At 47.4% G+C, this 20,598-nt stretch overlaps 1 protein-coding gene across 1 annotated transcript in view; it reads left to right on the forward strand.

Moving 5' to 3' along the window:
* Positions 1-18,725, forward strand: part of SEC14L2 (SEC14 like lipid binding 2) — a 40,520-nt gene extending 21,795 nt beyond the window's left edge. Inside the window, exons 3-12 of the mRNA XM_015406021.1 lie at positions 963-1,006; positions 2,271-2,330; positions 2,465-2,653; positions 5,360-5,455; positions 6,090-6,150; positions 6,252-6,335; positions 11,641-11,747; positions 13,678-13,817; positions 15,998-16,167; positions 17,219-18,725. Of these exons, the coding sequence (XP_015261507.1) occupies positions 963-1,006; positions 2,271-2,330; positions 2,465-2,653; positions 5,360-5,455; positions 6,090-6,150; positions 6,252-6,335; positions 11,641-11,747; positions 13,678-13,817; positions 15,998-16,167; positions 17,219-17,367 (1,100 nt within the window). The 3' untranslated portion in view covers positions 17,368-18,725. The remainder of the gene's footprint in view (positions 1-962; positions 1,007-2,270; positions 2,331-2,464; positions 2,654-5,359; positions 5,456-6,089; positions 6,151-6,251; positions 6,336-11,640; positions 11,748-13,677; positions 13,818-15,997; positions 16,168-17,218) is intronic.
* The last annotated feature ends 1,873 nt before the right edge of the window (positions 18,726-20,598 follow it).

The raw sequence follows: 20,598 nt of genomic DNA on the forward strand, positions 1-20,598 counted from the left end.
GCTTTTGAGCAAGGGAACCTTGCCTACGGGGAGGGTGGGATAAAAATCTAAATAATAAATAAATATAAATAATAAATACCTTTACCTTTTTACCAAGAAGGCTCTTTCTCAGGTTGCCACCCATCTATATTCAGATGGTGGGGGCAAGTGAAGCAGGGCCTCCAAAGATGACCTGAGGGACGAGGCGGTCCTTAAGGTATGTTGGCCCCAGGCCATACAGGGCTTTAAAAGTACCAGCTCCTTGAACAGATCCTGGAACTCGAAGCCAGTGTAGATGGAACAAGAGTGGAGTGATATGGTCTCTATGACCCACTCCAGTCAACAGGAGAGCTGGGATTTCAGAGGACCTAGTAGATCATTATAATGCTTTAGTAGTGGTGGTGGGGCAGAATCTGGGGTTGCAAGGAAAGGCAAGATCTCAATATTTTAATAATGAATAACACGCCAGTTGCAGACCTCAAAAAAGCCCTCGACTTGTTGAGGTAAATGACAGTGGGGGTGGAGAGTGAGGCACACAATGCCGTCTTAATGTGACTGCAGCCTACAAAAAGATACACTTTCCTGTCCATGTAGCATATAAATATAGTGATTGTAAATGTTCCAAAATGTTCATAACAAATCAGATGTGGAAAGATTGCAGCAAAGAGGGGGGAATGCAGAAAGTGAGTGATTAGTGCTATGTGGATGCGCTGAAAACAAGAACAACCCCACCATTCTGGTTTGGGTGCCAAACCAGAGCAAAACTTCCCGGTAGAAGCAGCCAAGGAATACTTAATGTAGGATTTATTACATTTTTTGTCCTTTTTCTTTCTTTCCTTGAATTATTTTGAAATGTGTTTTGCTTTTTAGAATTTGCACGTCGCTATTTGATTTCTTTATCTTTATTTTGTGTGTGTGTGTCGGGGGGAGGGGGAGAGTAGAATTCTAAAGTAGCTCTCTAATCCCTGGTGATCTTGTTGCAGCCAGATGCTTTGATCTCCAAAAATCTGAAGCCATGCTCCGGAAGGTAAGAGATTTTTAAGCTTTCTCCCTGGTGTTCTCCTACCTCCCAATAGGATGCCCACTTCAGGATAAGGCCCTTCCAGTCACAGTCAGCACGTCTCAAATATATGGCTACCAGCAATTTCTGCAGTTTTGAGACTTTACCTCAAATATTTAGATATCTGTAACCACAGAAGAATTTTTACCCTTTTAAGATATAATGCCTTACCCTCAGCTATATTGGAGGCCAGATTTACTGGATCACTGAGGAAAAGTTGTATATGTGAGATGGCAACTGATGAAACGCTGGAACGTGTAATTTTCTATTGTAGTTTATATCATAACACTAGGGAAGTTCTGGTTAAGCCTATTGTTAACTCCTACCCAGGTTGCAATAGAAGGATACTTTTGTCAATTATGCTGGCAGGTAATAATCAAAAGCTGACTAGGATGGTTGCCAAATTGATTGGTTGGCATACCAACCTAGGAAAGAGATAAAGACGTACACATAGGCCTAGATTTATTTTTAATCTTTGATCTTAATATTAAGTTTTACTATTTCTGTATTTTAAACTTTTTAGATTCCTATTTATAATTTTAGATGCTATTATATTTTATAATTTTACTGTTCTTTTACCTGTTATTTACTTACCTCTTACGGTATTGTTTTCTGGTCTATGACTGTAATAAATTGATTGATTGATTGGTGGCAGTTTTGGAGGTATATTGATCTCTGAACTTAGTAACAGCTTTGCAAATGTTGCTTTTGTTTCACAAAGAATCAGAAAACAAAATGCAGTCTCCCTCTCTCTCTCTCTCTCTCTGTGTGTGTGTGTGTGTGTGTGTGTGTGACTCCCAGCCTGGCTCCAGGTTGTGTAGTGGAGCCTCAGACAGGGGAGATATTTTCTGCAAACCTTAAAGGTAAAAATAATAATAATAAGGAAGCAGGAGGTAAAGAGAATGACTCTGTTGCAGCTTCACTTAGAAACTGGAAGTGAGTTGGGGAGAAAGAACTGGGCAGACAAGCAGGAAAGACAAGAAAGATGGGGAAGGAGGAAATCAAAATGGAGCAAACTGGATGACCTGTACGGCCCCCTCCAACTCTTTGATCCAACAGGGGAAATAGAGGCTGAAGATACAGAAGGAAGCAGGAAAGGGGGAGAAATTACAATGGGGAGGGTAAGGAAGGACAGGAGATATAGTTGCAGATGAGCCCTTCTACTCTGATGCAAGAACTGATCCATTTCCCTCTCTGACATCCGTGTTCTCTTTGGTTTGTTTTTAAACAGCATGTTGCATTCCGGAAACATATGGATAGTGAGCATATCCATGAATGGAAAGCTCCAGAGGTGAGTTCCTAATGACTTGGCATTTTGCATTCCTGAGCTACAACCAGTGCTGGATTTCTCCACAGTTCTACAACACTCATCCTGCAATCTTAATCCTTTTATCTGAATGTGTATGCTTTCTCCACCGCTCCCAGGTTATTGAGAAATACATGACTGGGGGACTGTGTGGTTTTGACCGGTCAGGTTGCCCTGTCTGGTATGAGATTATTGGACCACTTGATGCCAAAGGGCTCCTCTACTCAGCTTCCAAGCAAGATTTTCTCAAGAAAAAGTTCCAGGACTGCGAGAGGGTACGGGAAGTGGGTAATCAGCAGACACAGAAGGTAAGGCAATGCCTGATACGCCAACAGTGGAGTTTGTATTGCTGCCATTAGAATAGTTGCTCTTTTTGTTAAGGAATAAATCAAAAGTTGCTGTAGATTTTCCAGCTTGTGTGGCCGTGGCCTTGTAGAACCTGACGTTTTGCCAGTAGCTGTGACTGGCATCCTCAGAGGTATAACACAGAAAGATGGAGTATTCTCTGTGTTAAGGTGAGAAGAAAAATGGTAGGCAGGTAGGGATCCTTCCCCTCCTCCTTCTCACCTTGACACAGAGAGTACTCCATCTTTCTGTGTTATACCTCTGAGAATGCCAGTCACAGGTACTGGCGAAACGTCAGGTTCTACAATGCCAAGACCATGGCCACACAACCCAGAAAATCTACAGCAACTAATGAACGATGGCCATGAAAGCCTTCAACAACATATTAAATAAATCAAAAGCTTCCAGCCTTCTCAGGCCCAAGCTGGTGACCTGAGACTCCATTTTAATAGCTTACAGTATCTTGCCCTCCCCAATGTTTTTTTAAAACAGGGGAACTCACTGCTGCAGGATATAGTGGTAGCATACATGTCTTTCACAAGAGATCAGATACATTCGTAGAGGAGAGGTCCATTAATTCTACTAACATAGCTTAAATGGAACCTCCATATTTGAAGGTAGCATATTGGTTGGCAACAGCAGGGGAAGGCTTTGATCTTGGCATTCCAGCTTGTTGGACTTCTGGTTGTCCTCTGCAGTGAATGAGATGCTGGTCAGAACAGCCTCATCCAGCGAGATGGTTCTTTCTCCTTCCCCTCTATCCCCCTCCCATTTAAAAAACAAAACAGCAAACACAAGAGAGAAAATGGTGCAGTGGCTCATCTCAGATCAGGGCGCAATGGCCAGGTGAAGGCCAGTGGGAATAGGCAAGGTGATGAGGACTCCTGATCAGAGACCAGTTGATTTCATCATGCAGTTCAGTGATAAACAAAGCTTAAATAGCAAAAGCGCTGCTCCTTAAAACAAAGGGACATTCTCCTAACAACTCTTATCATTAATTCCAAAGCATGGCATCTGCTGCTGTGATGTTCTGAAGGAAACTCCCTGCCACGAGAATTGGTGGTAGCCACTAGCTCAGGTGGCCTTAAAACAAAGTTTAGACTTTTCTCCCTCGTGGATTTGTCCGTCAGCTGATGTTAGCCATAGTTGCTCAATGTGATCTCCATGTACAGGGGTGGTATACTGGGTGGAGAAGAACAGGTGAAGGTTATTGCCTCCATGCCCTGCTTTCAGGCTTTCCAGGGGTGTCTAGATGGCCATTGTTGCAGACTGGATGCTGGGCAGAATCAACCTTTGGTCTAATCTGGCAAAACATTTCCCTTACTGCTTAAAAAGTCTTGGCTGTATTCTTTAGCACACGGCAAAACATTCCCCTTACTGCTTAAAATGTCTTGCCTGTATTCTTTAGCACACGGGCTCTTGTAGACTATCTGTGGTCGTCACTTAAATAACTTCAAGGATGGCCACCAGTTAATTAGCGAAGGAGAGTGTTGTGCATTTTATTTAGCATTTATTCTAGACTGTTGTGTTCATGTGTCAAACTTATCTGATTTTAGAGATTTGTGTTGGATTCGAGATAAGGGAGAGAGACAATAGTTTAAGGTTCTTAATTTTGCATTAGATTCCTCCTTTTGATTTTTTAGATATTAGTAAAGTTTTGAAGTTGACATGCACTTTGGAGGTTGTGGGTCTTATTTTAAGGGCTTAATCACACACGACAAAGCCCTCATGCATCCCCATGTGTGAGGCATGGTCCCCCCCTCAAGGGTTAATGTGAGTGGTTATGGGCCTGTTCCATCCTGCAGGTGTTATTAATTGGTCTCTCAGCCTACACAACCCTTATCGTCTTCAAGGCCAGAGCTGGAAATGTGGTAATTAGCTTCTCATGAGAACCTGTGACCCACAAGATGCGAGAAGGGGAATCAGGGGTGATGTCGTTTTCTAGAGGGTTCTGACAAGAAAGTGTCCCGATTGGGTGTCATTATCCCCTGATGTTGCTTGGCCAAGAAACTGCAACTGAGCTAAGAGCCCAGGAAACGGAACCTAGCTTGGATGGACTGAAGCCCTAAAGGACTATGATATGCTTATATTGCAATAGACAGCAACATAGAGAACGCATGAGCTGTGGTCTTTGACTCTTGGACTTAAGGTCTGTGCCCTCTAATGCAGGTTCTGTAAATATGTTAGATAGTTTAAGCCAGTTTTCTTGTTTTCTGCTGTAGGATCCTAGAGCTTCGTGTTGCCTGTAGATAAAATCTTTTGTTTTGACAGAAATTACATAAAGCTTCATATCATTTTTAAAAATTTAAACAATGGTTTGATTACTTGTGTACTACAACCCTGGGGACCCATGGGGTTCAGCTTTGGACTCCTCTATGCTGTGCATCCACCCCGGTCCTGTTGAGCAGACCAGGCCGTCCCTTGCTCAGAACTTCATTCTGAGCTATGCAAGGACCCAATCTGAACTCGGACCATGAGGAAAGAGCTGCTTAAACCCGCCCCCCCCCCCCCGTGCTGTTTCCCCCCAAAGCTGCTGTTGGCTGTCTAGGGAAAGCTGGGGTGTACCGATGGGCTAAACAGAACATTCCAACCTGGAGAAGAATGAATAAGGCCTGTGTGTATTTGATGATGTTTTTTGTCCTCGTTTGCTCCCGTTTCTTCCTTTTTAGCTGGGGAGGAAGATTGAAACCCTCACAATGATCTACGACTTCGATGGACTAGGCCTGAAGCACCTCTGGAAGCCTGCCGTAGAAGCCTATGGAGATGTGAGTCTGGTGGGGGAACCCCTGCGTTGGCATGTGGGGTGCTTCTGCTGGTCCCTTGTTTGGTGTGCCGGCTCAACAGGCTCCTGCTCACTCCGCTTTAAATATGGGCACAAGGTGCTGGAGGAGCACAGGAGGAGACATGGATCTCTTGGGACCTCAGAGTGCAGGTGGAGAATCACATGACTGCCCCCCCATATAGAAATCTAGCACGGTTGGTTAAATTGGGGGGGGGGGGGGATGGAAGACAGAGATTTGCCTGTTGAGACCGGAGAGTTTATAGAGAACAAGAGAAGGCTAATTTGAGGAGTATGGAGGAATTTCCCCCCACTCTCAGTCAATGTTCCCTCTAAGCTGTGGAGTCTTGTGAGCAAAAAGTCTACTTTGTGAGCTACTGGCATTGAAGTTGTGAGCCAGTGATTTGGCTGCTGCATAAATTAGCTTGCTCTGGAGCCCATCCTTCCTGAGCGAAGACAAAAATGTGTTAGCCGGTGGCTAAAAAACTGTGAGCAAGCTCACACTAATTCAGCTTAGAGGGAACACTGCTCTCAGTTCTTGGGGGGGAGGGGCAGCTTACGTACGCATGTATTTCTTTTATAAACCACTTTGGATGTGCTTTGTTTCCTTGCACGTACAGCTTCTTGCCATGTTTGAAGAGAATTATCCTGAGTCCCTGGGGCGTGTTTTTGTCATCAAAGGTGAGCACGGCTTTTCCATGCGCTCTGCGCATCAGCTTTGAAAATGCTCATGGCGGTTATTGCAACATGACGTGCTGACACTGCTTTTTGCCTTGTTGCAGCTCCCAGGCTCTTCCCTGTAGCTTACAATCTGGTGAAACACTTACTCAGCGAAGATACTCGCAAGAAGATCGTGGTCCTGGGATGTGAGTAACTCAGCTTTGCTGGCTATTTCTAGCCTGGCTCTCTATTATTAATATAATTGCACCTTCAACATGAATGGCTTGGTCCAGACGACAGGGAGAGAAGCCCCTGCCCTGAGAAGTTTGCAGTCTGATCTTGGAGGCAACGAAGAGAACAGAAAGGGAGGAGAAAGAAGTGGCGGCAGGGATAAAAGAATACGGGCTTATCCGACCTGCAAGGTTTTGCTCCAGCTGGGGAAGAGAGAAAAGAGTTTTGCTGGAAAGGTGTGTTCTGAGCAGAGAGCTGAAGGAAATAAGAGAGGAGATATCACACCAGCATCCTGGGAGGGAGCTCCAGGCATAAAAGGAAGCCAGGGAGAAGGGCCAGAGCCATTCGAGGGAGCAGGAGACCTCTGGCTGGTGGCAGATGGTGAAGGAATGGATTTCAGAGAGAGTGCTGGGTCAGGATGGGGTGGGCAAGGCCACGGAGTGCTTTGAAGGTAAGGGTGGGAACATCGAGCTGGGTCCTGAAGTGAGGAGGAGGCCAGTGCAGGGATTTGAGGGTTACGAATGGCCAAGAGGCCAAGAAAGGTGAATGGTTTTGGGTGTCATAGTGCTGTATGGAAGCAAAGGGTCTGCACTAGAAGACCACAGAGCAGACAGTTGCAAAAATCCATGTAAAGGATTACCCGTGTGTGTATGCCAGAGAGGGACTGGAGGGAGAAGATCGTATTTTTTGCAAAAGGGGAAGCAACATGACTAGCAGTGCAATCCAAAGCAGGTCTTCTCAAAATCCTACTCTGGTCTAAATCAGTGGGGATTACTACTCCCAGGAAAAAGTTCTTCGCATTGCACTATGAATGGCCAATTGACTATTGGGTGGGTGGTGAGAGCAAAGGAGAGGGAGGAGTCTAAGCCAAAGCCTGGGCCTGGAGCCTGTTCGACAAGATCCGTGATGGCAGACCCAAGAAGCTGCTGCTTCCTGAGTCAGACCACTGGTGCATCTGGCGCAGTGTCTGACCGATTTCACACAAGAGCTGTGCCGAGGTCAGTCACGCCTCCCTTTGCCCCGCTTCTATTGGTCAATTTCCCACTCAAAGCTGTGCGGCCGCATTTTGATCCACGGCTTTGCCCGATTTTCCCCGCGGTTTCGTGATCCTGTTTTTAGAGGATCATGAAATCGCAGGGAAAATCGGGCAAAGCCGCGGCTCAAAATGCGGCCGCACAGCTTCGAGTGGGAAATTGACCAGTAGAAGCGGGGCAAAGGGAGGCGTGACCGCGACACAGCCCTTGTGTGAAATTGGTCTCTATTACTTTGGCTGGTTGCTGCTCTCCAGGATGTCTGGCAGAAAAAAGGCCATCCAGGATCATATAACTGGCAATGCCAAGGATTGAATCTAGGACCCTGCACATTGGGTCATAGCCCCCTCCCCTCTTTTCCCATATGGGAGGGTAAACTTCTGGTTCTGACATCCAGCCTGGCACTGTAGAACTCAGGCATCCAGGCTGAGCACGAGGCAATTAACCTGCATTTATCTTGCTGGCTTTTGAACTGGGTCCACAAGCAATTTCCCCTCCTGGCAGTCTACACAGTGTATAGAATCAGTCTGATAAAGCATCTCCTAAAGGGTTCAAGCCAGATAATTTTGCATTTGCAAGATCTCAGTCCTGACCTTTGGATTCTGTTCCACTGGGTTTCATCTACAACTCAGTACCTTTATGCCTTCTTGGGGAGTGCCTTTAAAAAAAAATAGAAACGATTGATCTGTAAAATCATTCCCCACTGTGCAGGACTGGCTGCAGGAAATTCCTCTCTGTAAAGGGAAAAAGATGGCTTGTCTCCTAGCCAAAGTTGTCCCTTTCTCTGGAGGGCAAATTAAGCACTCCCAAACTGTTTCCTGGCCGATACTCTCTTTCCAGTCTTTTGTTTGGGCTTCTTGTAATTGCCACCACAAAGGACTCTCTCTGTATTCTGGACAGCATGAATGAACCCATTCAAGAAATCTGCACTCAGCCACTTAGACTCAGACCGATTTCACACAAGAGCTGCGCCGCGGCCACGCCTCCCTTTGCCCCACTTCTATTGGTCAATTTCCCACTCGAAGCCCCACGGCTGCGTTTTGACCCGTGGCTTCGCACAATTTTCCCTGCGGTTTCGTCATCCTCAAAAAACAGGATCACGAAACCACGGGGAAAATCGGGCGAAGCCGCAGGTCAAAACATGGCCGCGGAGCTTCGAGTGGGAAATTGACCAATGGAAGCGGGGCAAAAGGAGGGCGCGACTGCGGCGCAGCTCTTGTGTGAAATCGGTCTCAGACTCCCCAAGCAGAAGGGAGCAGGACTGCAGCCACAGAAAGAAGTAGCATTTTATCCCCCCCCACCACCTGCAAAAAATATCTCAGCCCTCTTCCGTGAATTCTCTCTTCCTCTCTTTAAAACAAATAGCAAACTCTTATTTATGAGGACTTTAAGTAAAACATAGTCTGACTCGGGTTTAGTCAGTGGAGCTTACACCCAGGAAAGGATTCTTAGGATTGCACCAATTGAGGATCGGGCGGCAGTACTTCTTTAAAGTAGTTTGTTACAGTTCTTTCGTTTTTCGTCTAGCGCAGTACAAATAATTGGACTGGCTGACAAGCACTTTTGTTAAATGCTACTGACATTTTTAAAAGTTAGGTTGACCTCAAAACCAGGGGCAGACTAGGAAGCAGAACTGGGCCTGGAAAGGACCCGGCCCTCCGTGGGGGAGAGAAATGAGCAGAATCTGGCTCTCGGATCGTGCTGTCTGCTTACCCATCCCACACAGGGCCCATGCAGCCAGCTTGCTCTTTGCTGTAGCTATTCACCTGCCCTACGCAGGGTGAGGGGCTGCTGGCTTGCCACAGTGGCAGCTATGAGGACCATCCCAAACCAGCCAAGAGCTGCTCCTCTCTTGGCTCCTCAGGTTATCAGCCCATCAGGAAATCTCCAGGTGGCCTTAATGCCCAATCTGCCAAAAGGTCCCCGGCCTTTTGGAGCCTGTGGGCGCCTTTGGAATTCTGACACGGGGCCGTGGGCACAGTCACAAAATGGCAGGTGTAGGAAGCAAAGCCAACCACAAAATGCCAGGGAGAAAGGTTACCTTATCACGCCAATAGTCACTTTTCAGCATTTCAGGTAGATGCTATGTTTAGCAGGATGCCTTTTAATCTGTACAACTAAACAAAGCCCTATTGGACAAAAAAACCCATCTAGCCCCACCCACTTCCTACAAGCAAGTGGCAGGCACCAGGACAGGTGCTGGTGGGCACCACAGTACCAACTGTAGGGCTGCCAGGCCCCCTGGGGGGGCGGGGGTTTCCCCACTGAAAGGGCCCCCAACCGGCTGGTCCAGATCCAGCCAGCAGCGGGAACCCCACCCCCAAAGTGGCCAGATCGGGCTGACGTACCCGGAATGATGATGTCACCCAGAAGTGAAGTCATCACGCTGGGCACGTCACCGGACAACGCTCTAGCAATCAGCCTGGAAACTCTATTGCTTTTAGGGTGATTGCTAGAGCATTATCCGGCAACATGCCCAGCATGATGACATCACTTCCGGATGACATCATCATGCCGGGCATGTTGGCCCGATCTGGCCACTTTGGGGGTGGGGTTCCCCCCGCCAGCCAGATCCGGAGCGGCAGGTTGGGGGCCTTTTCGGCACGCTTCATGTGCACGCAAAATAATTCCTGGACGGGGAGCAGGACTCCCCCGCTGTTATGAAGGTAGGACTTGGCAACCCTAACTGACGGCCTCCAAGTTGGAGACCCCTGCGTTGACTTCCAGTCTTCATATATTCAGATTTTCAATTTTTTTGCACTGACTTTTTTAATGATGGCGAACCCAGTCTCCCCTACTCATGCACCTCTATGAAGAGTCTAGCTATATGCCCAAGAGAAGAAGAGATTGGATTTATACCCCACCCTTCACTCGGAGTCTCAGAGCGGCTTACAATCTCCTTTCCTTTCCTTTTCTCACAACAGACATCCTGTGAGGTAGGTGGGGCTGAGAGAACTCTGGGAGAACTTGTGACTGACTCAAGGTCACACCAGCAGCTGCACGTGGAGGAGTGGGGAATCAAACCTCGGTTTTCCAGATTAGAGTCCTCCACTATTAACCACTACACCAAACTGGCCCACGAAGGAGCATCAGTGTCTTTTATTGCCATTCAGCTGGATAAGTGTCCTAGTTACTTGCAGAGGTAGTAACCAGCTGCATTTAATTGAAAGAAAATTAGGCTAAGCGTGGAAAACCTGCAGTAGCAGCAGCAAAGGCCCAGGAGGGGGTGCAAGTCACCTCCCCCACCAGTGATAGTTGGGAGTGAGCTGTGCTTCTGTGAGAGGCATCAGCACCCTTTTCATTGTGCCCCCATTGCAGGACAGCTTAGCCAGGATACCAGCTTTGGATTTGAGGTGGTATCCCAAGAGAGGATTGCACTGGCACCTTCATCCGTGTCATTTCTAGTCTTCAGTTTGCACCTCTCCATTTACATATCTGACTGAGAAGGCCCAAGGTATTTGGGTACCTGAAACAGAAAACTGGAGCATCCTTCCTTCTGCATGCTCGTGGTGGCAAAAGATATGGCCTGTGGCCTCTGCTCGTTGTAGTTCCACAGTGGGGCCGAGAGCCTCTACGCCATCCTTTCTTTCCCAGCTGGAAGCAAATGGCTCAGAACAGGTTTTAGGCAATGCTGTGTATGCAACAGCTCTTTTCTTTTTACAAAAACCCTGCACCTTTCTTAAATTACGGCACCAAAGGAGATGTGTATCTTTCTGTCTGAGTTTAATAATTTTTATTCTTCCGTTCACTGTCAAGAGAGCCAGTGTGGTATGAAGGTTAGAGTGTCATCCTAGTATCTGGGAGATCCAGTTTCGAATTCCCACTCTGCCACGGAGGCTTGCTGGGCGTCCTCAGCCCACTCTCAGCCTGACCTGCTTTGTAAAGTTGTCGTTAGGATAAAATGGAGGAGAGGAGAATGATACCAGCTGCCTGGGTGGAAGGCAGGATACAAAAAGAGTAACTGAATAACTGCGGAATGGTAAAAATGCTAAAGAGGATGCAGAGTCACTAGAAATCCTGCTCCACCCTTGTTGCTATGCTACGTCGGCCCAATGCTGGTGATCACAGAGAAGCGGAGTCAATCCTAGTTGTTGCATTTATCAGTGTATGGTTTTTATCTCGTTACCATAAATGCCAGAACTTTGACACTTAACTGGCAAATTGTGAGACTTTCCAGGAGAAATCCTGTGATGAGCAGAAAGCAATTCTGCTTTTGGAAACTGGTAACTCTCTTACTTTCCCCCTGTAGCTAACTGGAAGGAGGTTCTGCACAAACACATTGACCCTGCTGAGATCCCTGCCGAATACGGAGGAACTCTCACTGACCCCGATGGGGACCCAAAATGTAGGACCAAGGTATGGACACTCCAGGTCAAGTCTTTGGTACCTGAGCCCTTGCGAGATTAAGTCCTACAGTTAGAAAAGCTGATGGTCTGCATTTTAGTCCAGAGGAAGAGCTAAAGCCGGTTCGTACACTAGAGAACAAGAGATGATACTGCAGGGCTGGGCAGGGAATACAGCAGGAAGTGTGTGTGTGACACAAGGAGGGAAGCAAGAAATCACCTAAGCGAAACAAAATGGAATAAATCCTGGAGGTGTATGCCTGATCACTTGGCTCCATAACCAGAGAAGATTCTACAAGAAGAAAAAAAGGGCTGGACCAATTGGAGCAAAGAAACAAAGGGAAAAAACCAATGGTGCACGGGGAAGACGATTTTATTCCAATATAATAATAACCCCTATGTGTTTGGCATTGAGCTTCCTCATGGGGATCTTTACATATGTCAAAAATAAAAGAGAGAGAAAAATAACAATTATCTTTCAACTGTATCTCTAAACTATTTGTTAAACTTTCAAAACAATAATAAAAACATCTTTAAAAAGAACTTCTGAGCATGTACAAAAAGTGAAGGGTTTTGTACATGCTCCTTAATTCTCTCTCTCTCTTTTTTTTTGGACACACGCTTCTTTGGGGAAGATTCTAGCCAGCTATATCTGTGACCTGACCAGGAAGGCCCACAATCTGCCTGTCTCAGTTTGGGGAGCAGAATTGGAGAGTAATGGCATCTGGCTAAGGGATCCCAGAAGTCCCCGGTCTGTAGCTCATCCTTTTTGCCACGACACCTGCTTGCAAATAAGTAAGGCTTGATTTCAAAACAGGAAATTGGCTAGGGCAAAAGCCCTTTCCCACGGGATTTTGCATTCACACATTGTCTCGGTTAAACTAGGCTGATGCCTGCACAGAGGTGGCAGCTGAGTTTAAACCAGACCACTACGCAAGAGCAAAATTCCACGAGAAAGGGCTTCTGTGCAAATACTGCCCTGTTGAAGTCAAGCTTAGGGGTGTTGCCTGTGGAAGATCGTGCCACGCAAAAAGCTGTGTTTCGTGTCTGTGTTTTGGCAGCCATCAGGATAAATGGATGGGAATCCTTCTTGCTGTGGGTTGGCCACCGAATTAGGCTGAGTCCGTTTTTTCTTTTTAGTCCAGTCAGAGGTCAGGTGGATTCTGCAGTCCAGCAAGTGGAAGCAGAGGTCCAGCTCCAAGGAGGCAGTTTGTAGTCAGGCAGGAGAACTGGAAAAACAAGGAAATGCAGGCCAGGCAGGTTGAGACAAAGAGCGCCTGGCTTGCTGGCCACAACTTGTAGAAGCAGTGACCACAGCTACCACTGGCCTGACCCAGAAGTTGTGGAAATGGTCCTCAGCTCCTTCAAGCCATACTAGAAGCCAGTCAAAGTCTGGGAGATTTTTGCAAAGAGAAGCAGAGATAGTTCAGTGTTTGCTGTGTCATCTTGGCTAGCCTATTGGCTGAGGCCTCATTCCAGAACCAGGGCCAGCACCAATGCTCCCTTTAAGCTGTGGAGTCTTGTGAGCAAAAATTCTACTTTGTAAGCTAGTGGCATTAAAGTTGTGAGTGAGTGAATCGGCTACTGCATAAGTTAGTTTTTTCCGGAGCCGTCCTTCCTGAGCTAAGACAAAAATGTGTGAGCTGGAGGCTAAAAAACTGTGAACTAACTCAGCTTAGAGAGAACACTGGCCAGCACCTCTTGCTGACTGAGATTCACACAGGGTGCTTATTTGGGAAGGCTGCTGAGTAGGGCCCGGAACTGTCCAGTGCTAGCAATGGACTTGCAACCCCTGTAGGAGATGAGAGATCTCAACATCCACAGAGGAATGGGAGTCGGGGAAAGAGCAGTGAAGGAAACTTTCAGGTGGATTTTTGTTCCAGTGTTTTTATTTTTCTCTGGTGTTCCACCGTGCACAGCCACTAACATGATCTCTTGTTTAGCTAAACTACGGTGGAGACGTCCCCCAGAAATACTACGTCCGAGACCAGCTGAAACAGCAGTACGATCACTCGGTGATGGTGAGCAGAGGGTCCTCCCATCAGGTGGAATATGAGATCCTCTTTCCGGGCTGTGTCCTTAGGTAAGCTGGGGGGAGTACGGGGAACAGGAATGTACCTCCCCTAGGATACAGCCACCATCCAATCATAACACTCTTCACTCACCCATCCAGCCCTCCTGTTCTGTACTGTAAGAGGCCTGCATTTTAAACCATAGCAAGCATACTTCCAAAACCCCACATTAATTCACAAAAAGCAAACACACACAAGACTTACATAGCAAAACATTACAGGGAGGAAGCCTCAGTATGCAGATATTGCTAATTAATGAGTTTATTTTTTTTACCTTGCCTTTCATAAGAGACGGCAATGTTGGATCAGGCCAAAGGCCCATCCAGTCCAACACTCTGTGTCACACAGTGGCCAGAAATACCAGGTGCCATCAGGAGGTCCCCCAGTGGGGCCAGGACATTAGAAACCCTCCCACTGTTGACCCCCCCCCCCAAGCACCAAGAAGACAGAGCATCACTTGCCCCAGAGTCCCTATCTATACCTTGTGGCTAATAGCCACTGATGGACCTCTGCTCCATATGCTTATCTAATTCCCTTTTGAAGCCGTCCATGCTTGTAGCCGCCACCACTTCCTGTGGCAGTTTCCTATGCTGATCTCAGCACAGCCTACGTAACTGTCTCCCACTCATTTTAGCCTTACAGCCTTGGGAGTAGGACAGGCTAAGAGACCGTGAATGACTCAAGAATATCCAGTGAATATCATGGCTGTGTGGGCATTTATCTAAGATCAGGACTAGAACAACAATATTACACTGGCTATTGCATACACCACTTAAACAGATCTCTGAGCACAACATACCCACCCTCTCTGCTTCCTTGTCACTGCTCCCTCCTAAGTCCCTAAATGGTGGTGTGTTATCCTTTCATCCTGCCGGGTCCATCCGGAGGACTTTTGATTAGATTGCAAGTGCTGTGCTAGGAATTAAGTTCCCAAGCAAGCACATGGGGGCCTCATTCAGATTGGGACTGTGGTGTGCAGGGAGAGGGGGCTTAAGTCTCCCCCCATGCCTTCGTCTTAACCTGTAACTGCAGTGGGGAGCACTATTTGCCCCACTAAGGAAACCTGCATGCACTCATGGCTACATATGAGTTTCCCTAGTGGGGCAAACAGCAGCTACCTGGCTGGGACCCTTCCAGGTTGGGAAAACATTATCATAAGAACATAAGAGAAGCTGTGTTGGATCAGGCCAATGGATCAGTCCAACACTCTGGCTGATATCCCACAAGCCGCTGCTCCGCACTCGTTCTTCCTTTTGCCCCGATCGTACGTGTCAATTTCACACTATGTGCTGCAGGGCAGCATTTTGCCCCGCAGCTTTGCCTGATTTTCCCCGTGTCTACTCAATCCTCAAAAAACAGGATTGAGTAGACGCAGAGGAAATCAGGCGAAGCTGTGGGGCAAAATGCCGCCGTGCAGCACATAGTGTGAAATTGACACGTATGATCGGGGCAAAGGGAAGAGCGAGTGCGGAGCAGCGGCTTGTGGGAGATCAGTCTCTGTCACACAGTGGCCAAAACCCAGGTGCCATCATGAGGTCCATGAGGGGGCCAGAACTCCAGAAGCCCTCCCACTGTTGCCCTCCCAAGCACCAAGAATACAGAGCATCACTGCTCCAGACAGAGCGTTCCATCTGTATGTTCTGGCTAATAGCCATTCATGGATCTCTGCTCCATATGTTTATCCAATCCCCTCTTGAAGCTGTCTGTTTGTAGCCACCGCCACTTCCTGCAGCAGTGAATTCCATGTGTTAATTACTCTTTGGGTGAAGAAGTACTTCATTTTATTGGTTCTAAGCCTACTGCTCATTAATTTCCTTGAGTGCCCACGAGGTCTTGTATTGTGAGAAAGGGAGAAAAGTACGTCTTTCTCCACCTTCTCCATCCCATGCATAATTTTGTAAACCTCTGTCATGTTACCCCCTCAACTGTCACTTCTCAAAGCTAAAGAGCCCTAACCTCTTTAACCACCCAGTCTCCTTGAATGCTGCAATTGCAATTCAAATGGGGCCCCCGTGCACCTAGGTAATCAGGTTCCTAAGACTGAGCTCACAAACCACATCTGAGCTCACAAACCTTTCACCTTTGAGATCTGTACTGAGGGCCCACATAAGCTGTGTTGGGGTGGGGGAATTGCATGAATGAGTGGGCACTCCGCCAAGCCAGAACTTCTCTTTGCTTTTCTGTCTTACAGGTGGCAGTTCATGTCAGACGGGGCTGACATAGGCTTTGGGGTCTACTTGAAAACCAAAGCCGGAGCCCGTCAGCATGCTGGTGAAATGGCTGAAATGTATCCCAACCAGCGCTTCAATGCCCACCTGGTGCCTGAAGATGGTTCCCTCACCTGCACAGACCCTGGTGTTTGTAAGTATGCCTGTAACCACTTGTGGATTCCCCTTGTCCACCCTGGAAGGAAAGAACTGATTTCAGGGATCTCACTTCATCTAACAGGCAAGGGCTGCCCCCACTGGGGATAACCAAGCCCATGCACTGGGGCCAGCACAATCACTCAGGGTTTGGCAACCCTGGGGGGAAAAACCCATTTTACAGAAAAGTCTGCATTTGTTGGGGGGGGGGGGAAAGTTTAGCAGGGAAATCCTCCAAAAATCTTACAAAGTCTGCACATAAAGCAACCTACTAGAATTCACGTGGTTTCCTTGGTTGCCAGAGAAACCTAAAATGGTTCACAAACACTATGGTGGCAGCCAGGAGCAAGAGTAGAGAAGGGGGGTGGGGTGGGGGGACACATGCCAGAGGCAGAATACCCATGAGTCCTTCTGGTCCTATTTCTGCAGTAACCTGCTCTGCACTGCCATTTCAGGGGAAACATTTTAAGCAATTTATAATTTGAACATTCTATAGAACTATGCTCTAACATGTGCCTTCTGTACAGCATATTCAGGCATGCTTTACACATGTTGGCATTCAGTTCTGTACACTGGCTGGAGCTCTCGTTTGTTCTCTGGGTAGTTTTCTGATCCAAGATAGTGGGGTTTCCTGGACTAGAAAACCCAGAAGGCTCCCTTATCCGAGGGAGGAATGGCCACCCCAGATCCCGTGAGTCGAATGACAGACAGAGAGTGGGTTTTAGGATACTGAATTCCATAGTCTGCCTGGACTTATTCCTTTCACAAAACAAAACAAAAATTCTGCCCATGTTGAGAAGACATTTCTGCCTAGGTTCCTTCCTGCTTACGTTATGTTATCCTCATGTCCTCCCTGGGTGCACCACAAAGACTTTCATCTACACCCTGCAAGCTCTGTGTTAGGAGGAATTCTATACACGCCCAGTGGCACTCAGTCCTGGATATCAGAATTTTTATAAACAGAGAAAGACAGCCCAGTTCTGTTTTCATAATGCAGTACTATGTGGGCTTTTTCTCTCTCCACACTTCTACTCCCTCCCCCTCTGCAGATGTCCTGCGATTTGACAACACATACAGCTACATCCATGCCAAGAAAATCAGCTACACAGTGGAGGTGTTACTACCAGACAAGAAATCCGAAGAGCAGTTCCAGGAACTGGAAGACCAAACAAAGGAGCTCAAAATCAACCATGCCTGATTGAACTGGTCCCGTCCCTATGCATAATAACCCCAATTGCCTCTCTTCAACCTATTTGAAGTGGTGATGGTGATAGGGTGGCAGTAGGGTGAGGAAACAGAATGAACTCTTCAGAGGTAGAATATAGGCAATTTGGGGAGGTAATTTGGGGTTGGGGGGCTAGCAGGGGTGATCTTGCCTTGGAGCAGCAGGACATGACAAAATGATGTTCCCTTCCAGTCCCACATGCCGCGTGGAATGACAGATATCCCCCCCCCCCCCCCTCTGTGGTTGAGGGGGGACAGGCAAGGCAAAGTTTAAGTGCCATCAGAGATTTGGCTTATAGAGCCAGTATCTGGGATGAGCTGCCCCCTCTGCCAGTCTAAACCGGCACAAAACTGGTGAGAAGAAGTTGGGATTGCTTGCCTCTGCGTTCACATGATGCTTTAGATCTTTAGACCCACATATAAGGTAAGAAGGGGGAAAGCAGCAACCAGATGCCTCTTGGAAGTCCATGTGCAAGGCATGAGAGCACCGGCCCCAGAGGTTCCTTTTTGTTAGCCATTAATGGGTCTCTCAGCAATCCTACCTTGGCTTTTTAAAAGGATCACACATCTAAGCTAGAGCCCATTGCAGCCTCCTGTGGCAGCGAGTCCCACCAGTTAATTGCACGTTGTACGCAGAAGCCTTTGCCCCCTAGAGCCTTCGTTTTAAAAACAGGTCTGCCGAATTTGTGCCATTCACCAGCCACGTATGTTGGCCTACCAGGCGCTCGACAACCCTGCTGGTTTTGCAGTCAAGGCAGAACGCAGTTGAGTGTCTGAAAAGGCATCTGACTAACTTCTCCCACACTGGGTTTGTTGCTAATCAAGTGGCTTCCACAGCTAAGCTCTTGGCCTTGTTTATCTGCTGACCTAGACGTGTAACAGCAGTCTATATGGGGCCGCTGACTGCCATCCTGCCCAGGGCTGATGCTGAATGTACAAAAACCTTGCCTGAGATTTGCAGCAGTTTGCACAACGGTCATTGGCTGCTCCTTTTTTGAAACTGGCAAAGCTAAGACTGGTTCTGTTGCACCTGCCCATCTAGAGGTGGAGAGCAAGAGAAGAGGGAGGCCGCTCCCCCCCTCCCATCACTCTTTCTTTAGGACAACTTTGTGGAAGCTTGGAGGCCCTGATCGAGATGGGAAGTTTCTGGATTGCAACATGTTTAAAGAATGGTTCTTCCACTGGCCCTTAACTTTGCCGCAAAACCGAAGGATTTCTTGGCCTCGCTGGACTTTCCAGGACCAACGTAGCACTTTGTTCTCCTTTGTCTTTATTGTGGTTGTTTCCTATAATCGCGAACACTAGAAATATTAATAAATGGATGTCTGTCAAGCTGGTATTGCCCATTCTCTGGACTGCCACTCCAGTAGACTTCTTCAGGGTTTGGGGAGGGAGTTAGTACTTTATGAGCTAGAGGCTCACAAAGGATCACAGGAAAGGGATGAATGGTTGGAAGACCTCCCTAAAACTCTGTCACCCCTCCGGATTTCTCTAAATTTTTAGGCACTTCAGCAGGCTAATTCTGCTCCTCACATCTTTTCCCCTTGAAGTCTTACACAGCTGCTAATGGATTCAGGCGGGGTAGCCATGTTGGTCTGAAGCAGCAGAACAAAGTTTGAGTCCATCTGGACTCTAAATGACCCTTCCTGACAACAACCCCCACCCCACCCCTACAAGTAATGGTTGAGGAGGTTCTGTTCCACTGTATCTGAGGAAGTGTGCTTGCACACAAAAGCTTACGCTGTGAATAGAACTTTGTTGGTCTTAAAGGTGCCACTGGACTCAAACTTTGTTCTGGAGCTCATCATCAGGCTGAGTTTGTGGTTTACCCCGCCCCCGTTTCCTTCGGCAAAATCACAAAATCATATTTTTCTGCATACCTGGGGAGGCCCCTAAACAGAAAGGGAACCTTGCCTTGTCTGGGGGGTGGCCTCATTGTGCAGCTTTTATCATCTACAGAAGGCCAGAAAGTTGTTTATTATTAGGGTTAGGAAGCAATTTTTCTCCAGGCCAGTTTGGCTGGGGAATCCTGGAGGTCACTGGAGGGGTGGGGGGGGTGGGTATTTGTGAATTTCCTGCCTTGTGCAGGGTATTGGACTAGATGACCCTGGAGGTCCCTTCCAACCCTATGATTCTACTGTAGTGGTAGAAGAGGAGGCCCATGAGAAATCATGGGCGAGGGAAATCCCATTGGTCCCCTACCTCTTCTGTATCTCCTGGATGCCATAGCTCCCCCCCTCCCATCACGGCTGCCTCTGCCCATCCTGGCTGCTACTTTGGAAGCCCCCCAGCCAAACCTTAAGGAGGGACCCCCATTGTGTATGGCACTTCCTACAACAGCCAAAAAATGATGTCTAAACAGAGATTCATTGAGGTGGGTTTTTTTTAAAAAGAAAGATGGACACCCCCCCCCCCCCCCAAAACTGGGGCTCCTCTCTGCAAAGGTTTGCAGAACTTTCAAATGGGCCTGATCCCATTGTACAGATTTTGCCATCCACATGGGGCCGGATCATCAGAATGAGGTATAGTGATGGTGATCAGATGTGGTCCTGATATGTGGCAAACTGGGGCAGCTGCCTTAGATGGTAGACTGAAGGTGCTATGGAAGGTAGAAAAGGGTAATGGGGAACAAAGATCTGAACCAAAAGGAACAGTCAGGAAGTTCTCCTGTGTAGGCATGGCTGGAATGAACGGGAGCCCTCTTTCAGCAGCACCCTGTTTCCACCTGTGATTTCCAGTTTTGCTTTGGAGGCACAGCGGGATTTGTTAGGATGTCTGAATTGGGCATACGCTGGGTACTCCATAACAGGAAGTACAGAAGAAATCTGTGCACACAAGGGGAGGAGGGACAGCGTACATACCCCATGCCTGGATGATCTATGAATGGGAACAACAGCTGGACAGTTTACTTGAAAACAAAGTTTGAGTCCAGTGGCACCTTTAAGACCAACAAAGTTTTATTCAAGGTATAAGCTTTTGTGTGCATGCACACCTTTTCAGATACCTGAAGAATTATCTGAATATCCGGTTTCTGAAGAATATTTGAATATCAGGTATCTGAAGAAGTGTGGCTGGAACACGAAAGCTTAGACCTTGAATAAAACTTTGTTGGTCTTAAAGGTGCCACTGGACTCACACGTTGTTCTGCTGCTTCAGACCAACGCTTCTACCCACCTGAATCAGTTTAATTTAAGACTACCTCCTG

Source organism: Gekko japonicus, unplaced genomic scaffold (assembly GCF_001447785.1).
Source record: "Gekko japonicus isolate JY-2015 unplaced genomic scaffold, Gekko_japonicus_V1.1 scaffold431, whole genome shotgun sequence".
Classification (NCBI taxonomy): Eukaryota; Metazoa; Chordata; class Lepidosauria; order Squamata; family Gekkonidae; genus Gekko; species Gekko japonicus.